Below are 21,705 nucleotides of genomic sequence, written 5' to 3' on the forward strand. Positions count from 1 at the left end.
AGAATTAAAATTGGTTTTTAGTAACACTCCAAAGTACTTAGGAGAATAGAAAATCTTTTTCTAGAAATACTTGATTACATGTCATAGTGAATATGGCTTTGCATTATCTTTCATCTTTTTAGATTTTTCTGAAATAAGTGGCGAATATATGATTACTCTAATAACCACTGGAATAGTACATAAAATCCAGGTACCTTTTGATACATGTGTATGTGTGTGTGCTTTCCTCTTGAAGGTGTGCCGTGAATTTCAGCGTGGAAACTGTACCCGTGGGGAGAATGATTGCCGCTATGCTCACCCCACCGATGTCTCCATGATCGAAGCAAGTGATAACACTGTGACCATCTGCATGGATTACATCAAAGGTCGCTGCTCCAGGGAGAAGTGCAAGTACTTTCACCCTCCTGCACACTTGCAAGCCAAACTCAAGGCTGCTCATCACCAGGTGAACCATTCAGGTGCCACTGCCATGGTAAGAGTCGCCCGCTTGGGCGCTCTGTGTTCAGGGAAATGATTAGTGTGGCCTCCAATTTGTCTGATATTCTGTAACTGAGTTGCCGGATAGTCACAAGTGGACCTTAGGATGAAGAATCAAGGTTAAAAGCTGGGAAAAGATAGAACCTATTTACTTTATTTACTAAGATTTTCTAAAGATAATTATTTAAAAGCTTTACTAACGATCTTAGCTTACTGTGCTCGTATTTTCGAGGAGAGGGTAAATTGTATGATTTAAGCAGCAAATTATTTTTGAGTAGTTGTTATAGTCTAACTATGGTTAATATCTGAGAAAAGCGGAAAGGTGCCTCTCTACTCTATGAGTAATTTCCACGGGTACACTTTGCTGCTGACATCCTTAATGCCTTTTGAAAATAGAGCACTTGAAAGATGGTATATTAAGTGGGGCCTAATTGCCCAAAGGTTAAGGGTACCTTTCCTATTTGGAGACATTATGGCAGCAAAGGGGAAGACAAAGGGCCAGAGCCTGCTGAGGCTGCAACATGGGTAGATTTCTACTGGACAAGCACAGGAAGTCTAGGTTTGAGTTTCCCTGGCTAGTCAGCTTTGGGTAAAAGTTAATTGTGCTTAATAGAATTAAAAGGCAGATAGTAGAAAAAAATATTTTAGTAACGCTTCATTGTGAAAGGTTGAGACATGGGAAGTAGGATTACTCAAGTGTGTCCCAGCTGATGTTCTTTGTGCTGTTGATTTCTTTTGCTACCTGGAACATAGCTCATGTAATGGGGTATAACAATTCAATAAGGGACAAAGCCTTAAGAAAACCTTATGTTTTAAAAAAAAAAAACCTTATGTTTCCTGGCTGTAGGTAAAGTACACACACTGCTCTGAAGCCAAGAAAATGCAGTGTGAAGCTGGGGGTGGTGACACATCTATAATCCCAGAGTATCTGCAAGTTTGAGGCCAACCTAGGCTACATAGTGAGTTCAATCACACACAGAACTGCGTAGTGAGACCTTGTCTCAAAATAAAGATGCAATATGAGCACAAACCCCTCATTTGCATGTATCGGTCGGACTCCTATGCCAGACATCCAACCTTTTACAAAAGAATTGTACCTCTTGTACCTCTTTTTCTCATGTCCCTTTTGGGAAGATTTGTCTCATACTGAGTTGAAAGTTACATTGCGACTGGAACTTCACAGAGCATGTCAGTCCCTGTCCCATACCTTGTGTGATAAATTCAGTAAGTGTCTAAATTAAGAAGAATCTATGTTACAGAAGAAGACATATTGCCACTAACACCTTTCCTAGTATTTCCCCTTGTTTTAAATACATTTACATCCTTGCCACTTTGTACAACAGTTCCAAAAGTCCTCTTTTGTATCTTTTCATGGGGCTGCCTTGAAGTCCTGAATCAATTCAAAATGTTTATGGTAATTTCTGTTCCATAAAACCATTAGGGTCTGTTCTCATCTACCTTTTTCACCAGATCTGGCTCCTCCTGAAAGTCAAAATGACCATAGAAGGTACATGTTTTGAGTTGATTCAGTGTTTTGAGGCAGCCATGATAGTCACAAGAGACGACTTGCAGAACTGCTTCAGAAAATGGCAAGAACTGTGGGGTAAATGTATTCGGAGTGAGGAAGAACATTTTGAGGGGGGATAATGGCAGTAATCTTTTAAAGTAATAAGCTTTAACATTTTAAAAATATTCATAGTTCTTCCTCACTCCACATATGAGTGACTGCTCATGTCTCCTCTCTGAGGCAGGTACCCCAAATTTCTCCACCTGTTCCTTGCAGACTACAGTTTCAAGGACCCAGCACCTTTTTGGACTGGCTCCACTTTCTAAATACCCTTCTTCTTTCAGAACCGAATTCATTACTTTATGAAGGATCTTAGGGTCAAAGTAAAAGAAACTACTTTCTTCTCCAGGTAGAAAACATAATCTGTTCATGAATATTTTAAAAAGACTTCACGAAATATTTTTTGTCTTAAATTCTTCAGAATGGAGGACTTGCAAGCTATTAAAATTGCAGGTTATCGGGGCTGGTGAGATGGCTCAGTGGTCTAAAGCACCTACTTAGAACAAGCTTAGCAAAGCACAGGGACCACGGTTCAATCCCCCAGCACCACATGCCAGCCAGCCCTGCCCCCTGGTGGGCTGAGCTGGACACACACACACACACACACACACACACACACACATAAATAAAATTAAAAAAAAAATTGCAGGTTATCTAGGATGCTCAATGCAGAGTTTAAGTCTTTGATTTTTTAAGAGACAAGATTTCACTATTTTGATCAGGCTCACCCCTAATTCCTGGGCTCAAGTGCCTCAGTCTGTCAAGCAGCTGAAACTGCAGACGTGTCACAATGTCCAGCTAAGTGTTCAATTTTTTGATTACTTATCTTGATTTTAGAAAGCATATGGACCTATTAAAGGGGAAGAATGCAGTTTCCTCCTTAAAAATGAGCAAACATATACGAGAATATATAAAGAATGGTGTGCTTATGCCTTTATGCACATGTAGCCACATGCAGGCAAGGGATCCTCATGTATATCTGATAGTTTGAGTGTGTTTGGTAGAAAACCAAAATTATATATCTCAAATTTTCATTTGGAGAGCTAAGGATTGTATGTCTTCCGACATTATTTATGAATGTCTTTCTGAGTGAGTGATCACAGTGAGGTCTTAGTGGTAAGGTCAAGTTGCCCCATAGGAATTTTAAGTAAGACTAAACAAAGGCCTTCATGAAGAAGTTTAAACATTTTTATATTTTCAAGAACTCAGAATAGAAATGACTTGGAAAGGGGGTACTTTCACCTTGTGCCTGGGTATAGTTTAGCTGACTTTGCAGAGAGCAGCTTATATGCATTAACATGTTCCCACCTGCTTGACTTCCGGGTGGTCCAGGCCACCTGGTGGTGAGACGCATGAATTTTGTTAAGATTTGGAAGATTGTTATTTATTTCATCTAGTCTTTAACAAGTTAGAGAGTTGGTGATGAGGCTGTTGAGGCCCTTTTGAATGTTATTTAGAGAAATACTTAATAATAGTATCCACTAGGCTATTAGAACCAGGCATTGACATCTCAAGATAGACCCCAGCAGCAAATAAGCAGTACTGCTTTACTCAGACCTACAAGGTGAACATCCATCTGGGCCTTGCCCAAGTGTCGTTTACCAGTCAACACAGATTTGCTTCTGGCTTTCTACTACTATCTTGGCTTTGTGGAGAAACAGGCACCTCCCACTTATGCCACAGGGAAATCTCTTCTTCTTGCTATACTAGGAATTGAACTTGGGCCCTTCACACCGAGCTGCATCCCCAAGTTTTTTAACTTTTGTTGTGAGATGGTCCTGCTAAATCAGTAAATTCCTTAGGCTGGGCTCAAACTTTTGATCCTCCTGCTTCAGCCTTTTAGAATGCTGGGATTACAGACATGTGCCACCCACATCTGGCTCCAAAGGGAAATCTTTTAAATATCCAGACAAATAGTTTCCTATTCTACACTGTTAAAATCTTGGGCAAGTCCACTTCCTCTCATTGGTAATAAAATACATATGCATGATAAATCACATATTACAGTAAGTGATTTTAGTCATGACCTTTATCATCTGGACTTCACAGATATATTGGGAAATTATATATCGGCAAAACTACTGGGTTTATTTTTAAGAGATGAAATTAAACCTCGTATAAAAAGCAGACCTCTCACTCTGTATCCATTCATAGCAGAGACCCCAAAAGAAAACAGGAGATAGTGTTTGGTCTTTCTTGTTCTTGGGACTAAGGAGGTTATGGCACACCCAGCAGAAGTGTTCCAGTCTCCTTAAGAATTTGGAACACACCTTATAGTTGCTGAGAACTGTTTTTAAAGTAGTGTTCAATTTGCTGAGGGGAAAAATGTAAACTAATATTAAAATTCTCCAACGAATATGATCTGGGGGCAAGTTGTAGTATTACAAGCACAGTGGGATTTTAGAAGACCTCTAGGCATGAAAGAAAGGCTTAAAATGCTGATAGGTTTAGAATACAATCTTACAAAGACCTTACAAAATAAATGGTGTGTCTTAAAATACACAGCAAGCCCGTAAAATGAGAAATGCCAGAATTTTGCTCAAGTACATGTGGTACCTGGTGGAGGTAACTGGGAGGAGAAGAAAGATTCATTTGCATTTCCATGTGAGGTAGGAAATATACAGTTGTCGGATTTGAACCTGAGGTCTTTGTACACATTACATTTTGCTTTCTAGGGCTACAGTATCAGGCTGCGGTCTACCAATATCTATTTTATTACCTACATACCATTTGTTTCCTAGATATATATTGGACCTTTAACTGACATATCTTTCCTGTTATTTCTGTTGTGTCTGCTAATCTTATTTCTATAGATTAACTATTAGTTGTATGTTAATTTTAAGTCACTTATTTGCTATAATAGTTTTCTGTCATATCTGGTCTAGTTGAGGTCAAAATTAGTGAATTTGAAAATCTTTTTATCTTAGTATTTTTATTGCCTTGTTTTAACAGACTACACTTAATTCCAGCAGTTGGTAACTTCACCCTGCAGCCATTGTTTGTTGGATGTCCTGCTCGATGAATTCCTTTACAGAAAATACCTAGGCCATATTTTTAAAAATATGGTGCTTGCTTGGTTTAAGTACATTTGTTACTTTTTCTGGTTCTAGCGATTAATCCATCCCCCTCCACAGGCCCTCCAGCCTGGTACACTTCAACTGATACCAAAGAGACCAGGCCTTGAAAAGCCCAATGGTGCCACCCCAGTCTATAGTCCTGCTGTTTTCCACTGCCAGCAGGGTCTGGCTAACATGCAGCTGCCACAGCCGACGTTCATCCCTACAGGTGAGAATATGGCTCTGGGCCCCATGAGTTGAAGGGGCTTGTGAATGGATATAGCACAAGGCAGCTTCCAAGGGGCTTTTATAATGGGGATCCACATGTATTTGATTAGCAATAAAATATGGTAATTATGTTTGAACTGCTAGTAGCTAGAACAACTTATTTGTCTATGAGAAAATTAATGGTGAAGGCATGAACATGTTTTCTATCTAGTTTTCTTATATTTTAGCTTTTTATGATTGATTCACTTCATTCAGTCTCAACTAATTCCTGGACTCTTGGGTATCACTTTCACAGGTGGTGGTCAGCTGTCAGAAAATAAATCTCAGCTTCAGTATTGCAAAACCCAGTACTCTATATACTCCACATAGTTCTAATATGCCAGTGGTAGTTATTATGAAACTACCTTTCAGTGTTCACTAAGTATGGTATGATACAATGTAGTAGATAAAAGAGATCCTTTCTACCTCCCTTTAACCAGTTAAAATAAAAATATAGGGGCTGGAGAGATAGCTCAGTTGAATAAGCACTTCCTTGGCAAGCGCAAGGGCCTGAGTTCAATCTCCAGCTCCTCAAATAAATAAAATAAATAAATAAAATTCATTATAAAAATAAATTAATTTATTATATTTTCTGACACTTTAGCCTATCTAATGTTATTTCCTATATTCAGGTATATTTAATAGCAAAAGTGTTAAATTTTGCAGCAAATTGAGTAGAAAATATTAATCCAGAATTTTGTTCAAATAAATATTAGATATGGGCAGCAGTAATTTTGCTCATTGGTTCAGTCCTTTAAGAATGACCAAAAAACAACAAAAAAGAATGACCATAAAATATCTTAGGGATAAATTGAAAATAGTAACCATTGGGAGTGTAGTAGAGGTTGTTTTGTTTTGTTTGGCTAGAATCCTAAATGTGTCAGTTTGGAAACTGTTATTAAGTGAGGATAACATCTGTTTGAAAATTTAATTTAGAAAGCTTGGTTAATTATATAAACATGTTAAACATGTAGTATTATATACTCAAACCTGGAAGAAAATGGCTAATTAAGAAATCAATCATTTAATTAATTTTGAAAAGGTCTCTACTGACCACAATAATTCTTCATAACAGGATTTAAGTGACATGAATTTAATACACCTATATACTAGTTTCTGAGAAGAAAAAATGGAATTCTGCAGCAAATTTTTATATTACCTATAAAAAAAACCACTGATCTCTGATGATTTAGACTTTTCCCTAAAACTTATTGGGGGAAAATAATGCAATGTCCATAAAGTAAAAGAGAAAAGCAATAAGGGCTGAAATGACTTTGTCTTAGATTTTTTTTTCATTTAAAAATTTATGCTCCTTTACCTGTCCCTTGGCTACTTCTTATTTGTCTCATAGCTATGGAATCAATTGGGTAACCAAGGAAGCTTAGCCAAGGTGGTTGAATATGAAAAAATTTACATTATTCATTATAGGGTTCCTCAGTGGGATAGTTTAGTTTCTTTTTCTTTCTTTTTTTGCCAGATTTGGCGTGTAAAAGCTTTCTGTTTATTTCAGCAAAATAAACCTGTCTGAGAGTCCCCTCTTACTGGAAAGCCTTTTGCCATAGGTTCATTGTCAAATCAATTTATCCAAGGTGAAGGAGGCAGTGGTAATAGATTCATACCCTAAGTAGAAAAACAGGGACCAGATATCAGAGTCTGGCACATATTTTGAAAAGAATATGTTATAAATGTGTAATTTAAGTGAGATAATTCTTTAAAGAAAAATTAAAGTTCATTTTTTAAACTCAAGAATCCAAGAACAACTTTAACTGGGTTTTGTGATCTTAAAGCTAATCTGTAATTATAAGCATGGGAGATTACTGGACTTGCATGTGCTGCTTAATTGGTATTTCAAAGAAAGTATCTTTCTAGTTAAAATTCATTTCTATCTGTAAAGCCTTAATAATGGAATCTCTCTTTTCTTTACTTTCCACGCTTTTTCTGCATGGTGTAAAGGGCCAATACTGTGCATGGCACCCGCTACAAGTTTTGGTAGGTTTCATACAAAAATTCTCATTTTCTTCTAATCTGAAAAATGTGTTTTCCTTCTGTGAAAGAGATGAGTGACTGATGTGACTGGACATTTGCTGATGTAAGGTTTCATGTTGTGTTTTGTGTTCCACATCTTTATGGAATCAAAACCATCCTAATTTCTCCAGTCTTGGCTGGTTGCCTCTGTGGCCAAACACAGTCCCTTGCATTTCTCTATGTCTGCCCCAGACCAGCTACTGAAATGAAAATGCTATTGAAAGCGTGTTTAAGTGCTTTTTTTCCTAGCCAAACTAGAAAATTTACTTTTTAGATTTATATCTATTGTTTTTAGAATTGTGAACTATTTTAGTGCATAACTTATAACTGACAGTAAAACCATACTTTCTCCCAGAAGTTGCCCATGCTACCCACACTATTCAGTATGCAAAGCTGAGAAAGAATGACTTGAGCTACAACATTCTGCAGTGTTCTAGAATGAACGATGTAGTGTTCTGAGATGAAATTCCATCTGCACAGAAAGAGCACAGCAAAATCATTTCCAGAATGGTGAGGTTATGTGATTTATAACACACAGAATCTTTAGGGAGCCACCAACACAAGACAGTAGCCATATCTAGGTGTTTTTATATCATTCATACTGAAGACGAGAGAGCTAGTGGGGAGTTCACTGCTCTTAGGGTTCTTCTAGGGACCATAGGAGACAATAGGTTCCTTCAACACAGGGAGGAATGATCCCACCCTAGCCCACCCCAGCATCGCATCAATCCAGTTTTTCCCATCCTTCTCTGGAGTTTACAATAGCTTGACCCCCACCCAATTCATAACATACCAACAGGCCTACTGAGTTAAAACAAAAGGTCAAAATGATGACCACCTAAAAGCAACACTTACTAACCTAATAAGGTATAAACCCTGGCAGTGGAAGGGTGAGGCCTCTGTTATCCAGAGATGAGCTGTTCCCTATAGGAATACATAACACTCCTATTGATACAAATAGGAACATTCTTAAAAGAATAGACTGCTGCAAGTCTGTGAACGTGTCTCTGTGTTCACATTTTGTGACCTATTTCTTGGGGATGCTGCCCTGTCCTTTCACTTTCAGAGCTCTGCTTAGGAATGCAAATTGCATGCCTGCATGGTGGTGCTACTTCCTGTACAGTTGCTGCACGCCCAGAGGGCGAACAGGAGTACTTACTTTGGTAAATTGGCACATCAAACAATAAAAGATAGCTGTAGGTAATATGTAACTTGGGATGCACGGAAGGGATAATGATGAAGTTCTGTTAATTACCATTTGGGGTGCATTTTTTTGTTCCCATAGTAGTGTGTATATTGATTTTCCTCCTCCTGATCATTACTTCCTCAGTAAACTTTCAGAAAATCTGAATGCAATTGATGTACACATGATAAACTATTACATATGTATGCTTGCCATTCACACATTGCCATTCACACATTAATTCCCTGGTTGGCTTTCTGAAATGAGCTGGAAATTAGAAAAGCATCCAAATGCTTTGAAAATAAAATAGAGACTAGAAAAGGCAAAGCGAAAAACATCCTAAAAGAGGTTTTGCAGCTGCTAGCCAATATAGCTCTTATATTTGTTGTCAAGACAAGATCTACTATGAACTACTCCATGTATGTGATGTAGAGCCAATGATTCCAAGAAAGTTGCTAAAGGTATACATAAAAATTTGCATATATACTTCACTGTGTTCTTTATAGCTGCTCTCCTACCACATACCAGTAGAGCTAACATTTTAATTTTGCCTGCAGATCTGGTAAGTATATATAAAACTATCCTTTTGCACCAGCAAAGCTAGTGAGGGCGCTTACGTGCATAAGTCAATGAGACCTAAACCCTAGTTTACAATTCCCTAATCCTCTGTCCAATGTGCAGCTCAGTTACTTGTCTGTTTAAAAGGCTTCAGACAGCCCTGATAATGTCAGATTTTTTTTTCATGTGCATTTATTGTAACTGCTTCAGAAAATGTGGCCTTTTGAGTCAACTAGGATGTGATTCTGCTCAAAAACTTACTAAATGTTGAGAATGGTTCCGTTTTCTCTAAATGGTAACTATAATTGGCTTTCCCGTTTTCTCTTTTTAAATTCCCCCCCCCTTCCATGCTGTGTTGCTTTGCACTGATTGTGATTGCATGTTGCATCCTGGTATATCCATCGTGATGATGTCACATGGCTTGTTTCTGTGATACATACCACGCCCCATCCCATCGCATATGTCCTGGTTGCATAAATGCTCCACCTTCCTGTGATTTGCTTCTGTGGTTTCCTACTGAAAGTGCCCGTGATGCACGGTGCTACACCTACCACTGTGTCTGCAGCAACAACACCTGCCACCAACGTTCCCTTCGCTGCACCAACTACAGGCAATCAGGTTTGGCCATTTATTTCACCTGTTGAGACCTTGATTATGACATGTTGGAAAGGCACAGTATATGTTTTTTGGATTGGTGAAGACATCAGTCTGTATACTTATGTGTTTTCTTCAGCAGTTGTCGCATTTATTCTTTTTATTTACACTATGCGCTTTCTATTTATCCTAAAGTTAATCAATGGAAGTTTACTCTTTTTTTTTTTTTTTTGGCGGAACCGGGGATTGAACTCAGGCCCTTGCACTTGCCAGGGAAGCGCTTATTCCACTGAGCCATCTCCCCGGCCCCTACTCATTTTTAATCAATGATCATATGTTGTTCTTGATAGCCTATATTGGTTATTAGTGCCACACCAATCCTCAAATGCATATACTGTACTACTATGTTCTCCCTCTTTGGTCAAGAGGAAAATTTATTTTACTTTACTGCCAGTTTTTGTTGTTGTGTTTGAACTTTGACTTAGTACAATCATCACCTTTATTTTCAGATCCACTGGAAAGAAAACAAGACACCACATTTCTTTCCAAGGCACAGATATCTTTATCATTACCAGTGATTGCATCAGAAATTCCCTTTCATATAGACATTAGATATGCTTGCATTGCTTTTTCATTTGCTGTAGGAATTTCAGGCAAAGTCAAGGGGCAAATAAAAGTTTTGAGGGTGTCTTGAGATGGTAAGGCAATACATACAATAGGTACTGGGTCATGTGGTGACCATCCTACCTCATTAAAGTTCTAACCACGCCCACAGACTGCAAGTTCCACTGTTGTGGTAAAGTATGAGCAAAGTAGCAGCGAAGCACACACAGCCTTAATTCGCTGGGGGAATAAGTCACTCTAATCTGTGCTTTGCAAAACTAAGTGAAATGGTTAGTATTTCTAGAATTTCCTGTGAAATTTATTATGATTATTGATTACCATGTCAAAGCAGCAAACAAATTAAACAGAATCTCAAGAAATATTTAATCTAAAATCTTTCTTACTGCTGTACAAGTCCCAGTTAAAAATAGATCAACTGAATGGCATAATGTTTGTTGCCCAGATGAAGACTATGCCAGTGGGTTAGTTTAAGTATTAATGTGAGTAATACAGGTTATGTCTTTTATGTAGACAATTGTGTTTTATGAAGGCTTTTATATTGTAATTAATAGGCATTGCCTATAATTTAGAGATTAAGTTACACATCCTGAAATTTTTAAATTAAAATGTGACAGTGAATATATATATTAACCTGTGGAACTGACAGCAGTGCTATATTTTCCCAGTGAGCTTACATATTTTGAAATATTTTTCTATTGTTAAGAGTATAAGATTTATTAGCCAAGTGCACAGATCACTTTGAATTTTAAGTCTAACTTTTTTTTAGTGAAGTAAAACACTTTTGTCAGGATTTGACTGAGATTATGTTAGACAGTAAGCATTATGCCTTTGCTATGATATTGTACAAAATGCTTTTATTGTCTACAGCATTATGTTGCTTCCTGTGTAAGCCAAACAGAATTGCTGTAGCTGTTTTGAATTTTGATTGATACAATTTACCAGTTTAATCATTCTTTTCATTGGAGTCATGCTTTTAATTTTTTTGTTATTATTGGATATTCTCCCTTCCTCTTTGACCTCTCTTTGCTTGGTCCAGGGCCCATAGTAGCACACACTTAATTTGAACAGACACTCACTTGGAATTGTGTCTTTTGAAGTCACTTAAGACTTCCATGTATCTTAATTCAAGGGTTTTAGTAAGCAAGTGTTCCAACTCTGAATTTCACAATTACTTATTGAAAGCTGCCCAGTTGTTACAACTGTACTGTCTCAGTTACTTGCATGGAGTAAACAGCAGTTGTGTTCTCTGTAGGATTTGTCCCCCAAGATCCCAGCTAATCTTTCTGTTTTGCTGAGGACAAGGCCCAGAACTCTATTTTGGATACAGTGCGTAGCCGACTGATACAAATATGTCCTCTTCATCATAAGGAATATTTTAGAAATGTGTCGTTGTGTATGTGGAATAATGGAAGAAGCCATAAGTTGTAACAGTTTGCAGGAGTGTCATCTGGATGGTGGCAACTTGAGAAAAGCATTAAACATGAGAATGTAGGTTGTACCAACATTTGCTTGACTTTCACAGGCTGCTGCATGCCAAGGTATACAAAAGTCATCAAATGTAATTAACTTTCCACCAAAGGGGAAATGAAATTCTTTTCTGCTGGCCCAATAGGAAATGTAACAGTGTTTGGCAGAAAATAATCACTTCAAATTGTAACAGATGTGGAAAATTTTTAAAGATCAAAAATATAATTTTGGGCCTGGGGAAATAGCTCAGTAGAATAAGTGCTTGCCTCGCAAGTGCAGGGTCCTGAGCTCAATCCCCAGCACCGGGGGGGGGGAGGGGGATATATATGTATATATATAATTTTGTACAATGCTATCTATATACCTCACTTAGACCACTTCTACATGGCTTTAAAACATTCAGCTAAAATGTGTAAATTTTCATAATACTGGCATAGTTCAAAGTGTTTTCTCAATACATGCCTGTTAAAGGAGATAAGACTATGGGTGAATAATCAGCAAAAAGTTTGAGTTGAATTGAGAACAGCTTAAACAATCTGAGAGAATTTCTCCACATTAACTCCTCAATAAAAGCTTCCCATTGAGCAATGGAGGTGAACCTATGGCACTCATGTTATTGTGCTTTTCTTTTAAGAGAAAAGATGGTAGTGTAGAATTGTTTTTTTTTTCAAAACTAATACTCAATATTCCAGTTTACTGGCCGTCTTGGCACTTTGCAATGAGCAAGTAGGCCTTGGGTTGCAGTCTGATACTTAGTCTCTAAAAGCTTCACCATCACTGCATAAATGTATCAAAGTTATATGGCTCTGTAGTGATTATCACCTTCAGTCTCATTTTCCCGGATGTCAAATGTGAAACTTAGAATGGGAAATATTCTGGGATAGTTCATTATCAGAACAGGAACAAGTTCCAGTCCCTTGGCTCCTAGTTTAATAACTCCTCAAAATTTCTCATGCTTTCTCTCTTTTTTTCCATTCCAGTCGAAATTCTGAACAGCAGAGTTACAGAGTACCAGAATCTCTCCATGAGAACCTCCATATGGCCTTTCTATACCTATTCTTATATGTCATCTTCTAGCAACACAACAGTAAACATGGTGCAGTCAATATATTAAGCAAAGTGAACATGCCAGCCAACAAATCAAAATAAAGATAAAGCATTAAAATCAGTGGAGATGTTAAAATCTAATCACAAAAGTACCATCTATCTTTGAATTATTAGGTAGAATATGATCATAAAATTTTGTGATTTTTTTTTCCTGTAACCATTATATTACATGAATTTCAACAGTGTGCTATTGGCTTACTGTACATTTTGGTGGCTAACTATTCCTCTGTTTTTGAAGTGTTACCTTACTATATTGTTTACAGGTCAGGCTATTGAATTGATTTAGAATGTAACAGATATATCCAGTATCATTTTACCCAGGGTTGTATTGTATTGGGTTGGGCTGTGTTTAGTTTTCATGTACTATAGTGTTTTGCTGTGTGGTGTTTGATGCAAATTTAAATGTTATTAGTAGGGAACAGAAATTTATGTGCTTGAAAAACATGGCAGGTTCATGTTAATATGCTCTCTTTAGAATATTTCTGTAGGTTTCTTGGGGCACACACAATGCGTCACTTCTGAGTGTGCACAGAACCTGCTCATAAATATGCATGTATGTAATTTGTTTTTGTGGATCTAACCTTGCATAATTACTAAGTTTTTTGCAAGAGAGAAATAACTAGCCATACAAAGTAGGGAATTTCTTAAAATATTCACTCCTAATACACTCCTCTTAAATAGCTTGTAAAACAATTCATTTTTTAATGATTTTTCAGCATTTCTGCTCAAATTTATGTAAAGTAACCATTACATGTTTTTGATTCTCAAGAATCCTATCTCCTAGGTTGAGTATTTAAAATTGAGCCATTTGTCATCTTCACGTGAGAAAGTGGTACTTGGGGCCTTAAAGGTATGCTAATTGCAAGTTATAAATCAAATAGAGAAACGGAGCATGTAGATACAGTTTTTACATATTGGCAGAAAATGTGTAAAACCATTGCAATGTAATCTTTTACACAAGTGCCATTTTCTAAATGCAAATGGCTTTAGCTCTTAGACTATTCTTTAAATAATAAGATGCAATCTAGCACAAGTCAGTCCGAGCGAAAGAGAATTGGTTCTGAATGAGGCCTTTCCTCCTTAAATGGACAATCTTCTCTATTGATCAGAGGGAGCCTGAGTACAGGTTTGGGAAAATGGCAGAGACGAGGGCAGGGAGACATTGAAAATTACTCTTTGATTTATGCAAAAGAACTTGAAAAGATGTCCGCACTTCTCTTGAGCTTCAGTTTAACTAAATTGCCAATCTCGTTAAACACTTCAGTGAAGGAGCAAGTGCCTGCGATATATGACAAGCATCTCCCTATCCAAACTTTAACATCAAAATCTTTGGCATCAAAACTAGGCCTCTTTTTTCACTTATTTATATTCATGCCTTTGTCTGTTTGTAATGGAGTAGATTTGTACTATTTGCTTAATATCGAGTGACTGTATTACACAGAGATGAGCTGAATTCTCATTAATACTTACAAAATAACTGTACATGAGTAAAATGACAATTTCTGTGCTCTATATTATATCTCTAGTCTATTGAGTTATTGTACAGTGGTATAAATGTAATAGATTCAAATTTAGAGTTAGTATTTTCTATTAAATGTATGTTCTACCACTGGAAAATATAAAGCCATCAAATTTGATATAGAGAAAAGGGGTGTGTTTCTCCTTCATGAAAATGGTCAACAAAGAGAATTTGATTTAGGATACCTTGAGACAGCTGGTAGGTTTGAACTGCAAAACAATGGAATTAGCAAAACCTTTTTGTAGTTGATAAAACTGAAATTCAAGACTATGTGACTTCCCAAAGCTAGGTAACCATTGTGAGAACCAGAAAATGTCCAGACTCCAACTGTAACTCTTTTTCACAGTGTGCTTCAGAGCATTTAAGACTCCATCTCAGAGCAGATCGATCTGGCTCAGAACACAAAGGAGTAAAACTGTGTCCAGTAGTTGGTATCCTATTGGTCTTATGTATCTGAATCCTGCTTCATTGTGATTTCTAAACAGTCTTACTTGTATTAAGCCATTGTCATTGGTTACCAGTGTTGCCTGCAGTTAGAGATTAGAATTTGGTTTTACCTGTAGCTCTTTGAACCACTTGTTTTTCCCTCTCCTGCTGTCTTAACATTGCTAGAGAAGAAACTAAGATATGCCTTTTGGAGATGCCTTGTATTTGGAGTGGAGTTTTGTGTAATCAGTGTCAGTGTCTCTCCAGAAGGGCAGATCTGACCACATGTCTGACCACATGAGCCCAGGAGGGACGCACCTGAGCTAGTCTAGATGTGTTCCTTAATGGAGATGGGGACGTTTTTTGTGCAAAATGAACTTTTGTGTAGTTTGACATTTTGATGCAACATACTATCTCATTTAACTTTTTAAACTTTTGACAAAGATGTACATAGACCTAAAGTACAGCTATTTTCAAGTTGCTGTAAGCACTGGAAGACTAATAATGACTTATTTTTAGTAAAAGATTGAGTAAGGAACATTCAGGGTAGTTGTATTTTGAGTGCCACCATTTTCTACATTGTTGGTATTTTTAAAAGTTGCTATATAAATGAATTTAAGAAAGCAAAGCTCAAAGCCCTAAAGTTTTGGTCAAATTCAACAGTTTTGAGAAAATGAAATTTTAAGATAGCACTCTTTAGTTGTGCAACAACTTATTCCAATTCTCTTTATTCAGAACCCCCCCATTGATAAGTCATTAGACTATAAATTTCCAGTTAAAAATACAAGTCACAAAATAATCAGTGACTCTAAGCAAAAATTTATTGGATGAATTGTATATATAAAATTCTAATCACTTGTAATTCTTAGTTAAAATTTTGTAATCTGTATTTTACAAGGGCCTCTTTTTATTTATCCAAAATTAATTACTTTTTCCATTTTTCTCAGCCTTTTGCAAAAATATGCAAGAGTGCTGAAACTTGAATAAGACGGGTCTTATATACTGAAAAATAATCTAAAAGTTATCTTTTAAGAGGGTTTTAATAGTGTCAATTTTTTACAAAAAGCATTATGTGACCATAATGAAAGTATATTTTAAAAAGGCTTAAGATTAAATTAAGATAAATGGATTCATAAAAATTGCTATTTAAATACAGTATTTACTTTTGCAATTGGAGCATGATTCCACAACCTGCTGTTGCATTTCATTTCACTTTTCTAGATTAGAATTTAATTTGTAGCTAATCATAAAGGTCATCTCCCCCCCCCATTCCATCGAGTCATCTCTGTCAGTTTCTGATCATGCTAAAAGCACTCTGATCTGGCCATGAGTGTTGTCCTCCAGTACAAGGCTCCACTCACTAGTGGGAAGCCTCAGCTCACCTGCTTTCCAGTTTGGGAAGATGCCAGTTCCTTATTCCTGCCTTCAGCAGGTAATAAATGGAATTACACATTGAATCAATCTTTAATGGCCTGAGCAGGAAGCATAGTGATGTCTCATAAGGAACAATACTTATGTTACATTTTTTGCAAGGGAAGAGGGAAGGCTCAGGGCTTCTTTAAAGATTATTTGGTACTTTTTCTCCCCTTTTCATGTCAGTGAGGGTGTGCTTAAGTAAATCCACAAGTTTTCTCAGTTCTTTTAGTCTAAAGAGTGGGAAATCATGCACAGAATAATTCATTCTTATCTCATATACATTTTACATACATTGAGATGGAAATAAAAATTATGGGGGAATCTGATTTTCCAAATTCTGATTAAGAATAGTGATAGTGGCCTAATTTTATCGATGCCTGCCAAGGGCAATAGAATGCATATGAAAGAGCACACCAAATATTTCGCCAATTTAGTTCATAGCCTAATCAACTTGTAAATATAACTACAAATCCAGAGTCTGAGCACTATTGGTGCCATCTTTTCATTTTTCTTATTCTTAGTTTTTAAGGTTATTTTATGACTTTTTATATCTCTAAATAACTAATGATTTTAAGAATTTAATTTTGAAGGAGAGTTAGAGAAAGTTTATAAGTTTTATTTTACTACATGTATTCAGCCTACTTAGATTCTACACTAACACTAAAGCGTGGCAGATATAGATGACAGTCCATCACTACTCTACAGTTCACAGTTTCAGAACAAACGTAACTCTATACAAAAATAATAATTGTTAACTAACTATATTTAGTTGTTGCTTTGGCAACAAAACTACAACATGGCTACCTTTTAGACATTTGTGTGTGTACGTGTGTGGAAATTTTATTTGTAAGCTATCTGTGGTTTGTGACAGTATAAGCATATAGATGATGTAGCTCAAAACTCGAAAAACAGATATGGTTGAATATTTTAATCCCTAAGTCACATGTGAAAGCTGAATTTGTGTCCTGTGACTTTTTGGTCCAGAAGTTTACAACCCATGGATTCTAGAAGCAGACTTTATAGTTTGTGGACTTTGTTGTGTGGATTGGTTTATTCCATAGTATTTTTACTTCAAAACACTATTGTAGTGGCAAAAATTCACTGTTCCTGAAGTTATGTATGCAGATATGCATGAGGGTTGAAATAGGATTAAACATTTTGAAATTAATTCATATTTGTAAAACCATACATAAAGATACTGTGGAATGGCCCCTTAACAGTGTTTAAGACATATGCTGCAGTTACCTGATTGTCAAAGCTAGGGTGCGAATGTGTGAGAGACACCTTTTTTGCACTTGTGTATATAGTCCATGAAAGCAAATCTTGGAGCTTTTTTAAAAAGTATATAAGGAGACTGTGATAGTAGTGGAAAAGTCAATAAGAGAAAGTTATTCCTAAGGCTCTGGAAAGGAGGGATTTTTCCTTTTGCTCTAAGACTTACAGGAATCAGAATGTTGCTTTGCTCTTGCAGAGGCTCCATCTTTCTGGAAGAGAAAATTGGTGACAGGTAACAGGTCAATGTTAGCTAACAACACTGAACAGTAGTAGAATTATTTGCTTAAGTGAGACCACTAGCAAAAATTGTTTGCTTTTTAAGTGAATCCCCACTTTACACACACACACACACACACACACACACACACACACACGCCGCCCCACGTAGGTTGTGGCAGAGGTTTTCTTTTAGGGATTACAAGCAGTGAAATACCATGTAAACTATAAGTTCACTATTTTCATTATGATCAATTCAGGGTTCATCTTTTTACAGAAAATCATTGTTATGTGATATCAGGATATATCTCAATTGATATGTATTCAAGTACATTTAAAATATTAATCTTGACCTCTGTTCTTACTTTAAGATCCACAACTCAAAAAAAAAAAAAATTGGCAACCATTGCATGATTTTATTTCCTTGTTAAGTGTGGCCAGTATAGGGCAATTTGCTCCCTTCAAGGCTGGAAGCATGCCCCTGGCACAAGCTTAGCAACAGCTTTATTTACATTGTACTTGTTCAATGGGAGCTGTTTTCTGACCTCCATTTACCAGATTACAAAGTACTACTTCACTGTCACTTGAGCCTCCCAGTGTTTTGTTTAAATGAAACAGAAGAGAATCAGCCAAAATCTTACATAACATAAAGAGAATGCTTCACTCTGACCACTTCTCCCAGGTTTAGCTCCACACCACCTACAGATAACCATGGGACTTTCTTGTCCTCAAGCGATGTGGCCTAGGAAAAGTTGAGGTTAGAAAGAAGAAGGGATGGACCACCCCAGGTACTTGGAGTCCTTTGCATCTTGAGGCATGTATCTCTCACTCTGGAAAAGGGCAGCATTCTGGTGTTAGAGGAACTGGTATTGCTAGCTATTTTGCCACCTCTGTTAGGAAAAGAATCATAGGGCTGGAGAGTGTAGCTCAGTGATAGTGTGTTTGCTGCATTATGTGTGGCCCTTAGTTACACTCCCAGATAGAGACAGAGAGACAGAGCCAGAAAGCAATCCAAGCCTTATAAGTTGTCCAGTAACTCAGGGCCATTTGGCTAGAAATTTTTTCTCCCATCAGTTCATAATCACTTAGTGTCCATGATACAACAAACAGCTTGACAATCTGACCAGAATTTCCATTGATATAAACTGTAACCATTCTTTCATTCTATAGTTAGGAACACCTAACCTCAATCTTATCGCCAACATAATTTTCCAATTTAACCCCTGTGCTTGTGTTCAGATTCCCTGGTGAATTTATAAGCCAGAAAAAAATATATATTTTCATAAGGTTAGTAGATAGAGAGAGAGAAGATTTGTTTTGTTTTGCAGTGCTAGGAGTTGAACCTAGGACCTCAGGCAAGTACTTTGCTGCTGAGTTACGTTCCCAGCTTGAGGTGGGAGATTCTAAGTCAAGAATCATCTAGGGCTCTCAGTCTTTGGAGCCTAACATGTTCATGATGGAGCCAAAATTAATATGTATGGCTGCTGGGTGGCTCTGAAGCACCAGTGGTACATGCATGACTGTCTCATTGCATGGCCTGGGACAGTCCTGTTGGGCGATACAAGCCAGAGGAAACATGTAAACATACTGACTGTGCTAAAAGAAGTAAAATAAGTCAGGATATACAGTATAACAAAGACATATAATTAAGACCAAAAAATACTAAGATTTAGCTTGACTAATTCATATAGTTTCCAGCTCTTCAATTTGTCCTTGCCTATAGGGAATTTTTCATTGTCTTAAAAGCTGGAGTATTACAAGAAATTTTATCTTTATGTAGAACTCTTTCTCAATTATTGTATTCCTAAAATAAATATATATCACTATGAAACAAGTTACAACTCTTTGTAGAAAATGAAAAAATCTTTACTAGTCATCTACATCATGTTGTTTTTTAAAAAAATACCTTTGTAATGAGACCTAAAGTAAAACAGCTATCTTATATAAGCTTTTCCCTCCCAAACACAATTTAAAGATTTATCTGTCATAAAACTGCTTGGTTTCAAAGCTTTATTTCTATATACAGATGTTATTTGTTAGTGATAGAAGCCGAATTATTTTGTTGCTGTGTCTTTTGTGTCTAGCAGTTTAAGGAATGATATAATCACATCTTTCAATTCTGGAAATACCCTTTTCAAAAATGTTTCCTTTCATTTTTATTGTTGCTGCTTTAATTCATCGAAAATGAGCCATTTATTTCCAAATTCACGGATTTAAATTATATATAAATTGGTTTTGAGGCTAGGTCCCTGTATTGTTCAGGAAGGTCTGAAACTCCTGGGTTCAAACAATCCTCCCTCTGGATTAGTTGGATCTACAGGTGTGTGCTGCTATGCCTAGCTATTAAGATTTTTTAAATAAAGGGTAACTCCTAAATGTACTCTTCAAGGGTTATCTGTATGCATTCATATAATAACAATTTGGAATGTAAAAAAGTGACAGACTATGTTGAGAAGAAAAGTAGTTTATACCTGTAATAAAACTTTTAATGCCATACAAAACTTATGGATTTAAATAATCAGAATATTTTACCAAAAAAACCTTCCCATTTTATCGTATTTTGCCTGCAAAATTCAGTATCTCATTCCCTTAACTGCATATATGTTGACTTTTTTTCCAAGTTCTAGTGGTGTAGTGCCTTTCTGTGTTTAGACGTGTGCATTTTGTAACTCATTTTAGTATGCTTTTATGTTTAATTTTGTTCCTTTAATAAAGTATATAAATTTCATGATTCTGTCTTTTTTATGAATCCATATTCATACATTAGGAGCTCACTTAAAGGTTATTCATCTCCTAGCACATCAATCCTAATACTTTGCAATTCAAATAAAAAATTTAAATTCCTAATTTGGTCCCATGTTATATTTCTTACACAGAGTAAGTTTACTTCCAGATATTTCCAGTATTTTTAATTCTGTAAACAATATATCCTTTGTGTTAGATGTATTTGTATAGGATTGAAGTTACTGGAAGAAAGACACAGGAAAGACAATTGTATTTTAGTAAAAGAAAAATAATCTTGATCACGCTTACTGGTTTCTGTTATACTTGAGAAATCATAGGCATAGCCTAAGATAGGGTATCAGAAATTTATGGGTGCCAGGTATTCATTTCCATCCTGCATCTTCAGTGTGATATATGAAGCCAAGGATGTTCATTTCATCGTTTTCCAGATGGGCATGATAATGAGATGTGTGCATTTTTCCACTAAAATGTTTTGTCACTTCAAATTGGTTATCTCCAACAAAAGGGACAGGAATGAAAGGATAATCATTTTTGTTCTTTAAGCAAACAAAAGTAATTTGGTAATGTTTTATTCTGTCACACTTGTAAACCTATCATACAAAACAATCCAGCATTTCTCTGCATTGATCACTCTTCTGTAGTCAAGGTGACAAAACCCAGCTGAAGAGCATTTGGATCAGAGATTGTGGCAGAGTAAAGTATTATTCATCTATCTGTAGGAGTGATGCATCCCAGGAGGAGGTTGGGTCCTTGTCCAGTATCAGCTCTACCATGTGGATGTCCCTTGTACTTTTCTACTTCTAATGTGGTTCCCACTTTGTCATTTCTTGATTAGCCAATTATAATCAAAGCCAAATTTGATGTGTGTGTTTCTGTGAGGCTGATAATCCTAGCATTAAAACCAGTTCAGTATATAGATGTTGCCAAGAGGTCTTTGGTCTCCTCAGGCTTCTGTTTGTCTCTCTCTCTTTGAAGCTGGTGACTGACAGAGAATTACAGGAGGCTTTCCCAACTCTGGTCAGAATGGAGTATTGGAGTTCTTATTTGTCAGAAGAAAGGTGACCCACAGGCAAAACCATATGTAAACCAAGTTTGTCTTGGGTACTTTTCAACTTCTCTTCAGGGCATCTTTCTAAGGCCCTTCAGCCCTCAAATTCCTGTAGTAGCAGTTTGTCAGGCCTGC

At 36.6% G+C, this 21,705-nt stretch overlaps 1 protein-coding gene across 4 annotated transcripts in view; it reads left to right on the plus strand.

Annotated features, from left to right (window-relative positions):
* Window positions 1–20,505, plus strand: part of Mbnl3 (muscleblind like splicing regulator 3) — a 115,994-nt gene extending 95,489 nt beyond the window's left edge. For 3 of the 4 annotated variants that reach the window (XM_023718841.1, XM_023718842.1, XM_023718844.1), the window contains 5 exons: window positions 236–472; window positions 5,179–5,329; window positions 7,321–7,356; window positions 9,657–9,751; window positions 12,799–20,505. In XM_023718841.1, coding sequence (XP_023574609.1) covers window positions 236–472; window positions 5,179–5,329; window positions 7,321–7,356; window positions 9,657–9,751; window positions 12,799–12,810 — 531 coding nt within the window. In that variant the 3' untranslated portion in view covers window positions 12,811–20,505. The remainder of the gene's footprint in view (window positions 1–235; window positions 473–5,178; window positions 5,330–7,320; window positions 7,357–9,656; window positions 9,752–12,798) is intronic. The other variant, XM_023718843.1, reaches the window with a different exon arrangement.
* Window positions 20,506–21,705: the final 1,200 nt, after the last annotated feature.

Source organism: Octodon degus, unplaced genomic scaffold, assembly GCF_000260255.1.
Source record: "Octodon degus isolate 3935 unplaced genomic scaffold, OctDeg1.0 scaffold00063, whole genome shotgun sequence".
NCBI lineage: Eukaryota > Metazoa > Chordata > Mammalia > Rodentia > Octodontidae > Octodon > Octodon degus.